This window comes from Cricetulus griseus, assembly GCF_003668045.3.
Source record: "Cricetulus griseus strain 17A/GY chromosome 1 unlocalized genomic scaffold, alternate assembly CriGri-PICRH-1.0 chr1_0, whole genome shotgun sequence".
Taxonomy (NCBI): domain Eukaryota; kingdom Metazoa; phylum Chordata; class Mammalia; order Rodentia; family Cricetidae; genus Cricetulus; species Cricetulus griseus.
The window spans coordinates 13,290,897-13,308,634 of NW_023276806.1; the positions used below are offsets into that span (position 1 = coordinate 13,290,897).

The 17,738-nt window shown below is 45.1% G+C and overlaps 1 protein-coding gene across 1 annotated transcript in view; it reads right to left on the minus strand.

Moving 5' to 3' along the window:
- Nucleotides 1-8,519: 8,519 nt before the first annotated feature.
- Ddah1 (dimethylarginine dimethylaminohydrolase 1) overlaps nucleotides 8,520-17,738 on the minus strand; it is a 129,891-nt gene continuing 120,672 nt past the window's right edge. Inside the window, exons 5-6 of the mRNA XM_027395907.2 lie at nucleotides 11,821-11,964; nucleotides 8,520-9,058 (exon numbers count right to left, since the gene is read on the minus strand). Of these exons, the coding sequence (XP_027251708.1) occupies nucleotides 8,942-9,058; nucleotides 11,821-11,964 (261 nt within the window). The 3' untranslated portion in view covers nucleotides 8,520-8,941. The remainder of the gene's footprint in view (nucleotides 9,059-11,820; nucleotides 11,965-17,738) is intronic.

A 17,738-nucleotide genomic window follows, 5' to 3' on the forward strand; every position in this document is an offset into this window, starting at 1 on the left:
GTCAAACAAAAAAGGTAGGCACTTCACAATTTTAAACAACTTTGTGTGACCCAGGAACAGCTGCAAAATGACAGACAACTTGATGTTTGGAGCAAGCGCCCACGAGGTGCTTCTAAGTATAGAATTAGCGCAGTGCTCGTTAAGAGGGCCAGGACTCACAGGTCTGGGACCCCAAGGCCACCCACACTTGTGCTCTGCAGCTGATTTGGATCCAGTCATTTTCTGATACTGCGTGAAGGAGGGCCCAGCCACAGAACAGGCCTGCGGCTCAGAAATGTGCCAAGAATTAGGATTTAAAACCAGCTTGTGAGACAGTACTGGCTATACGCCACCCCACCCCAGTCCCCTCTGACAGGCTTATTTTTCATCATAGCTCGGAGCAGATGTCCTCTGACCTCTCCAGCCTGCTCTTCGTTGTCTCTGCCAGCTCTTTGTTGTGGGAGGCTGACCCCAGAAATCGCCACCTGCACCCCCTCAGTAGCCTCTTGTGGCCAATGGAGTGAGAGTGGATCCGAGCACAACGACAAAGGGCTGGCATGCGTCTTCTCTGCTTGGGAGCCTGCTCTGCTCAAGACCTGCCTTCTCGTCTACTTTTAGTACCAACAGCTCCTGTCCTTGCACTGCCCAGCCGAGGAGGGGTGCCACCGGCTGGATTTGGGGTGTCTCATTCAGCCTTTGAATAGCCTTTAGCATTCAGACCTGTGAAGGAGATCTTCATTGTACTGTCTTCCAAGTTACTGTTAGATCTTCTTCCTTAGTTACAGTGAATTCTATTTCCTACTGGACTCTTTTAAGAATTCACCCATTTTTTTTTTATTAACTTTAGAATTAATTTATTGAAGAGATAGGTTCTTACTCTGTAGCCCAGGCTACAGGGTGTAGCCCATCTCAGGGTGATGCTTCCACTTTTAGCTCCTGAGTGCTGGGGTCACAAGTGGGAGAGGTGGATCTTGGCCCTCATTGCCGTCTTGCCCTGGTAACAATGTTCCCTCTGTCTTCCCATTATTTTTCCTGATGTTTCTGTCCTTGTGCTAGCCTAGGGGAATCTTAGACACTCATCTGGGTCCCCGGCAAAGAAAATACATGACTTGTTCACATCCTGCTCTGGAATTTTGAGCCTCTGTTGAGTGCATGAATCAGTGTTTGTCCTATGAGCTCCTTCCAGAAGTAATAAAGCTAACATTTCTACAGATCTGGGCTCTTGCTTGGAATATAACTTGTTTGCTCTCTGAACTTTTTTTCTGGGACCAGTGTGGAATAAGCAGTTATTGTACTTTGCTGGGACAGAGGGCATTTCAACACACAGCATGTAGTATTCTGATTGTATTTTGGGGAGTCGTCCTCTTAGGGCATAGCTCAAATTTCTATTAGTAAGCTTCCTTGTCTATGAACAAGTACATAAAATTACCCTTAAAGGGAGAATTTGTTAACGGACCAATTGATGACGTGGGTTAAGAAGTATAAAGTTCATATACATGAGATAAACAAGTTCTGTATCAGCCATAGGACCACAGCTAACATCAGCCATAGACCACAGTTAACAATACTGCACTACATACTTGAAAACTTGAAAAAATAAAAGATTTCTTCATAGAGAAAATGGCAACTATATCATGCAATTATTTTATATGTACACCAAAATATCAAGTTATAAAACTTAAATGCATCCTGTTTAAATTTATGTCTTTTATCTCAAACTCAAAAAAAAAAAAAAAAATCAGGCCAGGGAAAAGCAAGCCGTCTTCTTAGGCCCATGTTAACACACCAAAACACTTTGTCCGAACTTAAAATAAAGCAACTGAAGCATCAATGAATAAATAGAGGGGGCTTCCCAACACCTAGCAACATGCCACAGGCTTCAGGCGTCATGTCACAAGCCAGCCCAGGCTGTGTTCTAACAAGCGTCTCCCTGGCATAGTCCTCTGAGTCTTTTATTTATTTATAGTGACAGTAACATACTTGGCAGCCGAATGGCCTCTAACAGCCGATAACCCCAGATACCATGTGCTAAAAGTAACCCAGCTTTCACTACATTAGAAATACTTGCTTATAGGGGTTGAGGAGATAGGAGCACTCCAACTTTTCTAGTGGGATAGGGGGATGCAGCCGCCACACCACATGCCAAGGACACCCGTGAATTCACCATGAAAGCTGTCAGTTCAGTTTGGCAGCAGCAATGATGAAAATCCACAGTTATTTCTGGAGTGGTTGATTGATGTTTTAAATAGAAGTTGACATTTTGATGGGACCCAAACACGCAGCGATAGGAGTTAATGAGGGTAATGATGCTGATGGTATTTACATTATACCTTCCTTCCAAGGAAGCCTCTGCCCTTATCTCATTTGCATTGAAAATGTTCCTTGGGAGTTGGGAGGCGGCTTTTATCAATCTTTTTTTTTTATTTTTATTTTTCAGGAGAGCAAACAGAGGAAGAGTTAATTGCTTGGCTTTCAGGCTCCACTCTGATGGGAAGAAGAAATGTTTAAGTAAACTAAACTTGGGGAAATCAAACAGAAGCACTAGTCTTTCTCAGTTGTCTCTTATAATGCTGCCAGGTCAAGCCCCACTATTACTGGGGGACTCAGATGTCCTTGGGTAACCCTGACAGTCTGACAAGTGCTGCCAAGTACTTGCAGGGCCCTGGACCTTCTGCCTGCACTCTCTCTCCACGCTCTGACGTCTGTCAATTTTAGCCAGAGAGATCTATTTGTTTTACCGCACTGCCCCGCAAACCCTTTCTTGTAGCTCATTTACATATTGCATGTGTGTGGGTGTTTTGCTTGCATGTATGTCTGTGAACCATGCTTATCTCTCTGCACCATGTGCATGAAGTACCTGCTCGAGCCAAAAGAGGGCACTAGGTCCCCTGAGACTGCTGTTACCGACCATCATGAGCCACCATGCGGGTGCTAGGAATTGAACCTGGGTCCCATTGAAGAGCAGCCGGGGCTCATTACTGCTGAGCCATCTCTCCAAGCTCCTGAGCACCCTTGCACAACGCCCATCACTCTTCTTGCAGCTTTAGTGTTTGTCTTCTTTAAGGACGCAGGAGCTGTGACCCTCATCCCCAAATATGCAGTAGATGTAACGTTGTAAAGAGCACCTACTTCTGGAGTGTACACCATGTGCTCCTGCTGTTTCTGCTCAGGCTGCTCCTGCAGCTTGGAGTCCTGGTGCTCCTGCACCAACCAGCTGAGGCCAAGCAGACTTGGATCTTCCTAGATTCTTCTGGATCTCCCGACCCCGGGAGCACAACAACAAGGAAAGCAAGTGTAGCAATAACATCAGCCTACAGCCTCACTCAGCTTGAGCCACACACACACACTCCTTTCGTACAAAGCACTTTGCAAGCTGCCACCAACCCCCACCCCCGCCACTTGCAGAGAACTGTGAACTGCATGTAACCATCCTTGTGAGCAATGCAATCGGTTGGTCCTTCCAAACACTCTGTTAGTAACTCCTCTTTTGTGATCAAACATGTCCTGCAATTTAAGAGAAATGGACCCATCCAGATTGGACTGCTTTGTGGGTGTACGCTCAGTAAGGATGACAGCTTCTTCTGCGTGTATTTTTTTGGGGGGCAGGGGAACCTACATTTTTCATCTTATATCTATATATACTTCGTAGTGCATATGATTGAAATCAAATGCATTATGGGAAAAAGTATGCACGTGAACAAATCCTTATATAACCCAACTCTGTCAGTTAAAATGTGAAGTCATCATGCCTTGCTCTTAGCAACCATGTCTTCTTTCTCTGGGACCCATAAAAGAAAGTCTCAAACAGTAACCTGGTGCTGTTTGCCACTCCAGCTTAGATATCCCACTGTTCTCTGACAATGTATCTGGCTTGTACTTTTATTTTGCTTTTGAATTAAAACAAACAAAAAACCCTTTTGCTATTTTCTATTCATGTGCACATCATCACTTTTTGTGAATAAGACCTGGATGCAGCAACAGCTCCTTGTTCTTTGATGATTCTTACGTTGCCTGTTGTTTAAGCCAAACATCTGTGCACTTGAGGTCTTACTTCCCTGCCCCTCCCAAGCAGGCAGGTCTCACAAGACAGGGGCTGTGGTGTAGGGTCTGGCCAGGGAGGGCACTTGTTAAGTGAATGCTCACTTGTCTATTAAAACTACTGTTGGCTAGTAGTCTTCAGTAGCATTCCCATTTCTAGACATGGCAGCTTATTGTGAGAAGTTATTTGTTCACTTGAAAAGCTTTGGGCAAGATCAGTTAGGGAGCCCTGGCCATGCAGGCGTCCTGTAGGAAGGTCCCTCTTTCCCCTGGGTGATGAGCTCTGGACTCCAGCACTCAGTGTGTGTGGAGCATTTCCTCTTGGGTCAAGAGTAGGTTTGCAGAGATGGTATAATGAGTGAATTACCAATATGGAGTCAGGTAAAGATACTAGGGTATTTATTAGGGAGATGCCTTACTTACAAAGCAACCTAGCTGTCTCGTCCACCCTTGACCAGCAAGACCGATGCAACACCGAGGAATCTTCTTCTTACAGTTTATTCAGGAACCTTGCTTTACAGGAAGTGGCCCCAACCAAGGAAGGCGGGGCTTAATATAGTCAGCAACTACCAATCATCTACGCCCAGGTGGCACGCTAGGATAGGTTGTCACCAAGCAGATTTAGAAGGATACTTGGCCTCTCTCCTAATAAGGAGTTGTTTACCACTGAGAGCATTCGCCGTCTGGCTGGCGGAAGGCGGAAACTGGTGCCATCTTGTAGGCGCGGTACGCTGCAGCTCCCAACACCTAGCCAGCTGGCAGGAAACGAAGTAAGTAGAGCAAGTTGATGATGAAAGGGAAGAAGGGGCTATCAGGTGCGTGCCCCCCCACTCTTAAACCGCCCTCACATCACCCTGACCACGCCCTGGGGGTGTGGCTAGGCACACCTGTAGCCAGCCCTGAGGAGTCATGGTGAGGGTGTTCCCTACAATGGTACTTGGCATCAAGCAATTTTTCTCTCTATTGGCAATATCAGTGCCAACCTAAATTCATGGAAGGGCATCACCTGAGAAGTTAGGAGTACATCAACAACCCCCGCCAAGGACTTCGAGGACTGCTTTGTGCGTCTGCTTGGGAGCATCCCATATGACAGGACAGAACTAACTACAGGGTGTGCGGAAGCTTCTGAGTGGCAAGTTTTGACAATCTGATGAGCCCTAGTAGCAATGTGGACATACCAGCCGTGTGAGATATAACGGTGTGATTTAGAAAGTCACTCTGTAACTGCATAGTGGAATATCAGGAGATGCTGCAGCTGATAATATACATCTGTCTTTATTGAGACGGAAAGACGCCTTTAATCTATCGCTGATGTTAAATTACTCAAAATTTTCATTAATATCTATTCATAAATGTGTGGTATCTTCTAAAGTATCAACAGTAGTTATCTATGGGTGATAAAATCTTGGGTAGTTTATGTCTTTAAAAAGTGAAATACATCTTATTACTAGCATTGTGTGTGTATGAACATATGGATGGGTATGTTCATGCCACCTTGCAAGTGACAACATCAGAGGACAACTTTTGGGGTCAGTTCTCTTCTTCTATGTGGGTCTTGGGATCAGATTCTCAGATTTTCAGGCTTCTGTGGTAAGTGCTTTTAACTGCTAGGCTATTTTATACCCCATCTTTAATTTTTAAATAGTATTTTTTGTGTTACTTGTATTTTATTTGTACAGCAAGCAGTTATTATTTTTTTTAATGAAACACAGCCCTTTCAGATTAAAAAAAGTTATTGGAACACAAAAACCTCATAAAAAATGACCTTCAAACTTCCTTACAATGATTACTGTAAAACAAATGAAAAACAAAACTGATTTCAAAGCAATTTTATTGCTGTATATTCACTGTCCATAGAGACGGGTTTCATAAAGACATTTTCTTGTAAATATACCATGTATTTGACCATACCCACTCCTCTAGCTCCTCTTTCTTTTCCCTCCTCTCGCCACTCCCTTTATTTCCCATCATGAAGAAGCAAAGAGAAACCATTCAGCTGCGTAACATGGTGAAAGAAGACCCGGACACCACTGGGCACAGCACAACTCACACTTTATTCTGTCATTACTGGGACACATTAGGACTGGGCAGCAGGAAACTCGTATTGGTGCAGAACTCCTCAGAACTAACGGGTTGTGGGAGACATAGCTAGCTTTGGCACACAGACTAGAAAACCGTACATTGTCTGGAGGATGACAGCCAAGAAGATAAAAAAGCACAAACCTAACACGCCATGGAAATCATGTCTGAATTCTGTAGCATGTTAAAGAGTGAATAATTACCAAGACTAACATGCAACCCTTCATAAGCCACACTGTTAAACTAGACTATTTTATTTTCCCTTCTTAGAGATGGAGAGACGATGGCCTTAGTAATTGGTTCCTAGAAGCACAGAAGAGCAATTAACACACCATAGAGAGATCTGCAGCTGATTCCTATAGCAACCCACACAGCTAAGACATAATGCCCAATAATGTGTTCCGTCTAGATCACCTTTTCATTAAACCAGATCATACCGACTCAATAATTCTAACTCGACTTATCCTTAAATGTAATTCCTCATTCTTTATAATGTGGAAAAGCGTTTTTGTTAGTGCTTCCATCTTTGGGAGCACAGTGGACACGAGGCTGACACTATGCTGATGAGAACATCAAAGAAGCAAGGACACTGTGCTGCAAGCATTTTGAATGTTCACATCATGTACACATGGGGAGTCCAGAGCAGCCAGCCCGATTTGTGATGTAGCTGAGCACAGTAAGATGGCGAAGAGGCAGAGACGCTAAATGATTTCTCAAGACAAACAAGGAAAGCAGGAAGCAAAGGAAACGGGGGTGGAAAAATCACCTTTGGTAGAAGAATTGTCACAGTGCAAAATCTATTCACTTGTAATTGGCTAAACCCGACGGTTCTGTAATCAGGTAATCAGGATGCTAGCTGGCTAGAAGGCTAGTGACAATTACAAGTCAGTTAGCCCACACCGGCTCAGTGGCTTGTTTTGCCTGTGGTTGATTGTGAGATGGTTACCTCTCACAGGGAGAATTTCTGCTTTTTTGCCAGCTCAGAGCCAAATTTAACCCCAAAGGGCAACCCTAATTGCTGAGAACAAGTTTTCTTTATTAACTTGGGCATGTGGCTCATATTCATTTGCCCTGAAAAGAAAAAAACATATTATTCACCCATGATGAGATATTTTGAAATATGATAGTGGCCAAGATATGGTTCATTCACAGATGTACACAGTTAGATCTTTGCATGTGATCGGGGTGTAAAGTTAGGCAACATGGAAGAGATGGAACATATTTCTTCAGAAAGTTGTCAAATACATGTAAAAGAGGAATAGCAGTAAGTGATGTCGTGATTTTCACAGGGGTTACTCACGTCCATCCGCAAGGTTACTCCTTGGCAGGGGGGGGGGGGGGGGATGCAATAAAGGCAATTCTCTTGCTCATGAAGATAAGGAACACTGATCACCAAGGGAGGGGAAGAGGGATAGGTCTAAAGTGATCTTTCTTTGTCTTCCCAGATTTAAATATTGAATGACAAACTGCAGGCTACACAGCAAAGATGAAAGTGACCATAGTTTGATGAAGTGCCTGGTTGGGTCACTGTTCCTTGTAAAGTACCGTGCCCTTGGCCCGACTCTTGCAGCTTTTAAGGAAAGGAATGCTCTCTTCCTTTGCCGTGACATTGTTCTTTGTAAGAGACCTGTGCCAGTTTTGTTAAGGGCTGAAAGTTGTGTAATTTGAAGGCTAGAGAGGAAACAAGTTTCAGCCAAATTCCACAGTAGACATTCATGGATATTTCAAAGGAGACTAACACATTGTTTGAGGCTGACTATAGGAGCCATTTCCCGACTGTGCTCCTAGACCATAGGTGGAGGCAGCTCCCTTTGACTCTTTCCAGACCATCAACAATCATTTAGATGCTATGCCTCTTTTGAAGGAAATGACTTTTCAAGGTCATGATCATTCTAAGGGGGTAGATACAAAGTGAGTCAGAAAGAAGCTGAAAAGGGGGCTGGGGTGGGTAGAGAAAGACTGTCTTCCATGCTTCTATAGGACCAGTCACGAGGCAAAATCATGGCAAGTGACTCCGTTTTTCTAAGATGTGCCCATGGGTTTTTTCCAGGCTTCTGGATCTAACATCCCATGTCAACCACCTGGGGCTGAATTTACCTTCCTAGGTGTGGTAACTACCCCTTCCGGTATTCAGGTCTCACGCAAACCCTGTCAGGATGTGTCTCCATGAGGTTCCTGTTCCCCAACCAGTTGCTCTGATTCTGGCCACAGCTCCGCTGCCCTAGGGAAGGGAGGGTTACTGGTGGCAGGAAATGTGGCCATGAGGCAGAGGAGAAGGAGACCGTCAGGAAGGCATCCAGAAATGCACAACCTTGGATAAGTCCTAGGTCCAGGTGGCTATGGCAGAAGTGGGAAAGGCTGAAGAGAGAACCTGGGAGAAAGCTTTCTAGAGTGTAGAAGAGAGGGGAATGGGAAAAATCCATGGGCCAGGGAATTTCACAGGAACCAAATGTGACTCATGATACAGAGGAGAAAAGTCCCTCACTTATCTTGCTGATCAGGGAGGCGGTCTTTAGAATACTCTGCAACTAAACTATTTCCACACCAGTCACACAAACACTGAACTGAGTGTTTCCACACCATTAATCACATTTTTAATAATTCATTAATTCTGTATTTTCTAGGTTGCTTAATTCATTTAGCAATCCACAGGTTAGGTGCCACGGCGAGGTGAGGGAGAGTGTGGAAAATGAAGCAGTTAAAATCGGAATTAATTTTGTTTTCTGTAAACAAGAGTTAGTAGCACAGTGGCACAGTAGATTGTCAAGGAAAACAAGAGGAGTGGGCACAGAGTCATCAGCCTGGCCTGGCCACCTTGCTGGCCACCGGGGAGGGGCTCTTGGGCTCAGGAGTCTATCTTCTTGTTAATAAAAATGGAACAGCAGGTGAGCAAACCGTCCACCTTTTCCATTTCCGAATTGCTCACAGGGATCAGCAGATGGTCCTTCAGCTTCTCATAGACCTGTAGACGCCGGGAACCAAGAGGGGAGGGAGAGAACGTCATGGGCTGGCTGTTTCACCACTCAGGAACAGAGAATTTTATATTATATATATAATTATATATATATATATGCTTTGCAGTTATTTAAACCCAAGTACACATATCCACAATCCTACCCCAAGGCTGGCCACACATGGATGACCGCTTATTCTATGCCGTAACTTGGAAGCGAAGGCTGTGTCACCCACATGACTGTTGCTAGCGTTGCCTTTACTCTGCCATTGTCGCTCCTGGATTAAGTGATAATCAAACTCCACGGCTGTGCGCTTAGTTCCAACATCCTCCCTGGCTTCCCTTTAATGCATTCTTAACTACACTTTCATGTTCCTTTCCTTACCAGCTCCACCACGAGAATGTGACAGCATGTAAGCTAAGTGCGCACTGCCGGTCACACTGTGTTTAAACTACAGGTGTGAATTTTATAGCATCTTTCAACCATAATAGAAAGTACATGTCAAAACATCTAATTCACAGTCCACAGATCCCCCCATGATCAATTACTTGAAAACTCAGCTTAAAAACAACCTGCCCTGATTCTTTCAGAAACACCATGCGCATTGGTTGGTGTGTGGGAGCTGGCGGGATCCAAATCCAGCCCCGTCAGCTTGCTACTGCCGTTTCAGTTGGGTGACGGTCTTTCTAAGCTTGCCCTCCTCTCTGGAAGGCTGGGATACTACCACCAAAGGGCTATTACAGGGACTAAAGATAGTGTTCAAGGCATGCTTAGCACAGTGTCTGGCTCAGAAGGCCCCTTGGTAAACAAGGGTGTTACCGATACTGCTCTACTGTTGAGGGCACTGGGCTGACCTCAGAGGCAGTTAATGATATTTGGTTGCTAGGTGATCAATGAGGCTGAGGAGGCATGAAGTCCTCAAAGTAGGTTGTATGGACTCACAGCTTGTTCATACTGCAGATTCTAGGCTGGGGGCCCTGGAACCTGCATTGCTAACAATTCCAGCACATAAGTGTGTAATTACTGTCGGGCGTTGGTGGGGCATGCCTTTAATCCCAGCACTTGGGAGGCAGAGGCAGGCAGATCTCTGTGAGTTCGAGACCAGCCTGGTCTCCAGAGCGAGTGCCAGGATAGGCTCCAAAGCTACACAGAGAAATCCTGTCTCGAAAACAAACAAACTAACTAACTAAATAAATAAATAAATAAATAGAGTGTAGCTACTTTAGTCCTTGTTTGGGATTAGAAGTCCTATTTTTTTTTTTTTTTTTTTTAGGTCCACATCTCTGCTATGGAAAGAGAACAAAATTGCTCTCCATCTTTTCAAGTACTAACAGAGTGACCATGATTAGAGGATAAACCTAGTTTAATATAGTCCTGCCTATGCAAAAAGTAGAGCAAGGGCCGGGGAAAGGTTCAGTCAGTAAACGTGAGTGCCTTGAAGGCACGAGGACCTTTGCCAAGAGCTGGATGTGGTGATGCACACATTTGTCACCCCAGCTCTGAGGCAGTGGAGGCCTGTGGTCTGGTCCCAGGTCTGCTGGGAGTCAGCCTTGCCTACTTGGTGAGTTCTAGGCCTGGGAGAGAGTCCATCTCAGAAAACAAAAACAACAACAAAATCAAAATGTAGGTGACCTCTGAGGAAAGGTCCAATGTTGTCCTTTGGCTTCTGCATGCACATGTATGTGCACCCACCCACACATGCACCCACACATACACACACACATGCACGAACACATGCACCCCCACATGTGCCCACACAATTCACACATGCACCCCCACACACTCATATACACATGCACACACACACACACACACACACACACACACACACACATGCGCGCGCACACACACACACACACACACACACACACACACACACACACCCATGCACTCACAGGCAAACAGCATAAAGCAACATGCCATATTTTTCAAAGCATAGGACATAAAGAAAATCGATGGTCACTAAATGTCCTTCCACTAAATGTCACTTATAAATGTCATACTCCTCTGGGGAGGGATGATCTCACAAGCCTAGAGGTTAGAGACCCTGAAGACCCAGTGGCTGAGCTCTTCTGAACTCTATGCTGAAACAGGGAAGTAAGCAGATAGAGTACTGCCCTGACACAATAATGACCTCCTTAGTTTAGGAAAAAGTCCAGGTCCAGAGACTCGGGTGGAGACTGCAAGGGAGTCACACACTTTCCTGCTCTATCTTCCTGCCACCAGGATGTGTGGGTCCCCTCTTTCCAAAGCCCGTTTCTGCTCCTGTGCCTTCAGAAGCAAATGAGGTAGCTCATGGTGGATGCCCACTGAGAGCTGGAGCAGAGAGTTTTTAGTTTTTTGAGAGGTCTTGTGTAGCCCAGGTTAACCTCAAACTCTCACTGTACAGCTGAAGTCAGGCTTGAACTTCTAACCCCTGCCTCTACCTCTCATTGAGAGGGTTACAGGTGTGTGTCACCACACTTGTGCAGAGTTCTGAGGACTACACTCAGCGCTCATGCTTGTTAAGCCAGAGCTCTTGCAGTTAAGCCATCCCCACAACCCCTGGAGTGCTTATGTGATAAACTCTGAGCAGCAGGCTGCAGCATCCCAGCCACTGTGTACGCGTGGCTGACCAATGGCACCAAACACAAGTAAATAAGCTCTTCTTTTGCTTTTGGTGATCCTTCCTGTTGCCTCAGTGTTTCCAGCAAAATGGATGTCCTCTTTGGTCACTCCATCATAAGACAGTCCCCAGGGAGGCTAGCTGCGGGGGAGATGATGTTCTTACCTTTGCACTTTCTGGGTACTCTTCTGGGGTTCGGTGCAGCAAGACGTGCCCTTTGTTAGGGATATTTAGATATATACAGTTAGCGGCCATGTCATCAGGTACAGTGAGTTTGTCGTAACGATGGTCACTCATCTGTTGCATGATCTATAAAAGCAAATGCAGCAGGCTTAGGTGGAGTCTCCCACACTCACGCGGAGGAAGGCAATACTGGGACACAGACCTACACGGGCTGCTTCAGATCTCTCTGTATCTCTGGCTCTCATATGTCACCTCTAGTCACCCAGAAACAGCAGAAGGAAACCAAGTGTTCTCATTCTCTTAAAGCTCGAGCTTGTTTGATTTTAAGGGTTAAAACTCATCTGTGTTTTGCTCTATGCCCCGAAGACACAGCAGCACTATATAAAACAGACAGGTGCAGAAAGTCGGGCTGGAGGCTTGATGATACTCCAGGCTGAGAAAACATGGCTGTCCTGGTGTTAAGAAAGACAGATAATTACAACAATCACTAAGAGGTGGCCTCAAACATGCATAAACCCTAAATTTGTCCTCTGTGCACATTAAAGCCAACACACGGATTTCTGGGACATCACAGTATAAGCAGGAAGTTATATTATAGTAAGAATACCAGGATAAGCATTTGACACTTATCTACTCTCAAACCTATTGTAATTTTATTAGTGTACAATCATATGTAATAACAGATTTTACTATGGCATGCCTGTGCATGTAAATGATATGTTTTATTAGTGTGCAGTCATATGTAAAAGGTGAAAGATTTATACAATCTGAAGAGAAACCAGAGTATTGTGTGCAGTCATATGTAATAACAGACTTTACTATGGCATGTCTGTGCACGTAAATGACATGTTTTATTAGTGTGTAGTCATATGTAATGACAGACTTTACTGTGGCATGTCTGTGCATGTAAATGACATATTTTATTAGTGTGTAGTCATATGTAATGACAGATTTTACTGTGGCATGTCTGTGCATGTAAATGACATGTTTTATTAGTGTGTAGTCATATGTAATGACAGATCTTACTGTGGCATGTCTGTGCATGTAAATGACATGTTTTATTAGTATGCAGTCATATGTAATAACAGACTTTACTGTGGCATGCCTGTGCATAATAATGGCATGTCTCTATCATACTTACCACCCCACTGCTTGCTTTGCCCTGCCCTCTTCTGCTGGCCTCCTTTCTCTTTCCAGCCAGTCCCCTTCTCCTTCCATGCCTTTGTATGTCTGATGAGCCACAGCTCCCTCAGCCTGTGCCTGGGTTTGAAGTGTCCCCCATGTTTCTTCCAGCAGGTAAGAAGTTGGGGTCTCACACTGAAGTCTCTGATCTATTTGAGATTTGAGTCAATTCTGTTCTGCTACAAAATCTCTCTTAGTTATCTCACTTACTCTGTCTTAACCTTTGTAGCCGAGACAGCACCCGAGATTACTAGAGAGAGGTCCAGTGACTGGAGACCTCACAGAGATTCTCAAAAGACAGGATGTAACGGTCACCGCTACCTAGTCAAGCCTGGACACAAATAAACGAAATCCAGAAAATCCACCATGCTTGTTGACTTAATTCTCCAAGTGTCAGGGAGAACCATGAGCAGGGTTTGGTGCAGTACATTGAGGTGGGGTACTCCCATCATTGGTTTGTAATTTAATTCTTGGTAAACAGACAAACCAGAAGAAACACTGAAAAAGAAAGAAGCATGGGTAGACCACATATCTGAGGTCTCACTAGGATCTCCTCTCCACTTAAGAGGGGTGGGCAGATCTCCCACCTGTCTACCTGACTCACGAGTGCCCAGGGGTGACTACAGGGCAGAAAGACTGTTACCAGTGCTCTCTCCTTGTTTAGCAGCGAGGGAGCACACAACAGCCTCCAAGGTTATGGACTTCAGGAAGTCCAGTAAGAGACTAGACTTACTTCCTGCTCCGCCCCTCCCCCACACCAACTTCCTCCCTTGAGGGAGCAGTCCTCTCCTTCTTTGGCCTTGAGTTTTCTTCAGTTGATGGCATTTATTTGAAGTCCTAATCTCTGTTTTTCCGCAATCTTTTCCTCATCACTTTTTCCTGAGCTTTATGCATTGAATGGCTTCTGAGGCAGGCATTCCAGGAATAACTGAAATAAGGGCCCACAGCCAAGCCAGAATAGTTTGAAGATAGTTTCATTTTTCTTTCATTATTGGGAAGAAAAGAATTACAATTTCCTTAATGGGGAAATAATTTAATGCTGAAGATATATGAAGCAATTTACTGATAAATTCTACTGAGAGTTACTCTTTAAAAAAAAATGCAGGAGCTACCTCAGGAGAAGGCTTCCAATTAATTTGCCAAGGCCTCCTAGGTTATCATTCTGTGGCAAATTAGAAACTGTGCCGTAAGAAATGACTTTTAATAACAAATGGGTGCCACCCGGAGCTGTGAACAGTGCCATTCAACTCAAAGTAAAAACAACAGCTCTGTCCGGAGTCTGCCTTTCTTTCTAAAGGACTCAGAATGGTAACTGCAGACAACCAACCAACCAACCCTTGCTTTTCACGGAAAAGAATTTCTGCCATGTTAGCTGAGGACCAGGTTCCCCTTTCCTGCTTGGGAGCTGTTACTGTCTGAAAGGTTAGATGGTTTGCCTTTTCCTTACAGCTGGGGGCGGGACACACATGTAAACACACAATGCAGTGTGAATCTGCTGTTCAGGGAACACTCAGAGAAAGGTTCAGGGATCACATCTCTTCATGCCGTGTGTGTGTGTGTGTGTGTGTGTGTGTGTGTGTGTGTGCGCGTGCGTGTGTGTGTGTGTGTGTGTGTGTGTGTGTGTGTGTGTGTGTGTGTGTGTGTGTGTGTGCTTGTTTGTATGTGTGTATGTGTGCACCACAAGGATGAAGTTACACTCTCCACCCTGGTAGGGCAGCACTTCAAACGGCCCAGGCTCCCAGGGACCATGCAGAGGCAAGGCCAACCAACAGACTTTCTTCTCAGACACACAGTCTAGTGAAAGATGAACATTGTCTTAAGCATTCTGAGAATGCAGCTGTTGAGCTGATTGGTGTTCCAGCATTTTTTTTTTTTAAAGAAGGCTGGAGGAAATGGCTGTGTTCCAGCATTCTTGGTAAAGTGTTCCCTTAACAGTGAGGGCCAAACTTCCTGCTTGTCATAGCACCCCACACCAGAACGGAAGCAGAGAGCACCTAAACTCTCCACAAGTCACCAAATTCCTCACAGACCAGATTCCTCCACATCCCGAGAGGTCTCAGGCTCAACTGGGAAAAACCCAGCTCAGCGCTGTGCTATCCAGTCTGTGGGGGAAGATTGCAAAGGAAGCTGCATTTCAAATGCTCTTTCTGACTTTGTCAGTGGAATTGCTGTTCTACTGTAAGTAACCCATCAGAATGGTAATAATGGCATTGGCATCATGTGGTGTCCTCTGGGGGCTAGGCACAAGGGCTGTGTAAGGTGGCAAACGGACGGACGGATGCAAGGACACTCTAAGTGCTGCCTCCAGGAGGTGACAAGCTAGTGACGCCAAGCATGGGAAGGCCCTACCGCTCTCTTCTCACAGGCACCTTTTTCAGCAAGAAGGCACACAGTCCTAGAGAGGACAGGGCTTTGGACATTGTCCTGGCCACAGTAGCATCCTCATGTCTTTCTCACAGCTGCTGGCTTGGAGGGACTGGCCTTGCTCCCCAGAGTGGAGTTGCCTCAGAGTGGGAACCAGTGGGAGCCTTCTGGCCTTCAGCTGGAATCTGCGTGACCAGCTACATTAACCAGGCGTTTCCGGCAGTTTCCCACATTTCTGGGAATTTTCCCATTGAAAGGATTGGATGGCAGCCCCATTTTTCTGCTTCTTACTCATGCCTTCTTTGTATTACAGCAATTACATTTAAAAAAAAAATCCTGGACTGTGTGGTTGGACAGAACAAATTAAAACTTAATTGGTCAAATACTGAGGCAAAGAGATAAAGAAGGTATTTAAAGATGTTTAGGAAATATTCCAAACACATTTTTGGCTTGCTCATAATTGATCTTCTCATGATATATATATGAATGCATCCATCTCAAGACATTAAAATGAAATCAATATGAAAGGCAACTAATTATAGAGTCCATTGAGAGCTACAGTATACAATGCACAATCACTTCTCGTTGCTACTAGATATCTGAAATAAATCTTTATTGATTTATCATGCATCAAGATAGTAGACTCCACATCCCGGCAATCCTTTTAGGGCTGAGCCAATACAAGTGTGTAATGCTATAGAATTGCTACCAGGTTCCCACATTTTATGGGCTCTCATAGATGAGCTCAGAATGAACACATCCCGGGGGCCACGTCTCTAATTAACTACATAAATAACTACACTGAGGATTAAACACAGGACAAGTATTCTACAGCTAAGTTACACCTCAAGTCTGAAGCTGTCTTTCTCTCGTTTTTTCTGTTTTTCAAAATAGAGTTTTTCTGTGTAGCGCTGGCTGTCATGGAACTCACTATGTCGACCAGGCTGGCTTTGAACTCATGAAGATTCAGCTGCCTCTGCCTCCCAAGTGCTGGGGTTAAAGGTGTGTGCCATCACTGCCTGGCTTCAGATATATATTTTTAAAAATAGCATTTCTGTTTATTCTTTGAGGGTTTCACAGCAAGTATACAACGTATTTGGTTATGTCCACCCCATACCCCTCTTGCTCTTTCTCTCCTACACGCCTCCTCTTCCTTTACTCTGCCTCCTCCTCTCTTTAAAGATAGAACCCACCAAATCCAATTAGTGCCATCTACATGAGCATGCACGTGTGGCAATCCCCTGGATGGATCGTGGGCAACCTACCAATGGCCACACTCCCAAAGAGAAATGACTCTCCACCCCACAGTAGCCATCAGCTGCCAATAGCCCCTCAGCTAGAGGCGGGCTGCAAGACTTTCTTCCTCACCCCTGCTGGGATGTTGACTGTCTGATCTCCTACAGGCAACCACAGCTATGTGCAAGTGCCCCCCCTACCCCCATGTGCAGAAGCCAGCATTCCCCAGCACTACTCCCCACTCTCCTTACATCCTTGTTCCCTGAGCCTTGGTGGAGGGGTGACATCGATGTCACCTCACAGTCACTTATCTTCAGCACGTTTACAGTTATGACTCTGCTTTAACTGCTGCCCATTGTGAGGGGAAGCTTCTCTGATCTGGCCAGTGTAGAAACCATCAGCTCCTTTCTGCCCCAATGGGCTCCAACAAAACAACTCACAGAAAGCAAGGGTTTGATTTTGGCCTATGGCACAGAAGACAAGGTACAGGGCTTGGGAGTGGGGTGTGTGGGAGCTCTGCCTCTGTGTTCAGAGTCAACAGCAGGGGAGATGAGTGCTGGAGCTTAGTCCTTTCTCCTTGGCACACAGTTTGAGACCTGATCCCATAGGGTGCTGCCACCCACATTCAGGATAGGTCTTACCCACTCTGTTAAACCTTTCTGGGAACACTCTCATCAACTCATCCAGAAGTATGTTTCCATAGTGGTTCTAAACCCTACGAGGTTGACAAGATTAACTATCCTAATAAGCTAAATACCACCACCAATGATTAGTGCTCTTGGGTTTTGGAGGCGGCTGAACTTTAGGCATCTTTATTGGTCAGGAAGAATGGAAAACATTCAACATCTACTGACTGGTGTGTCTATTCTTTCTCTTCTCAATTTGTTTCTCACAGCAACCTGTGTGTGGGTGACATAATCTCCATCCTTATGCGAATGTAAGCCAAGGCGGGGAGAAATCCAGTAATATGTCTGATGTCAGTCACTCCTTTAGACAGGCAATCTAGTTTCCAAGCCGGATGTGTGTGTTTTTGAATGCCTCCTTCATTCTGACATGCCAAACTACCATCCAGTCTCCTGATAGACTAGACTCACAGTCTTCACTGGCAGCCTGTAGAA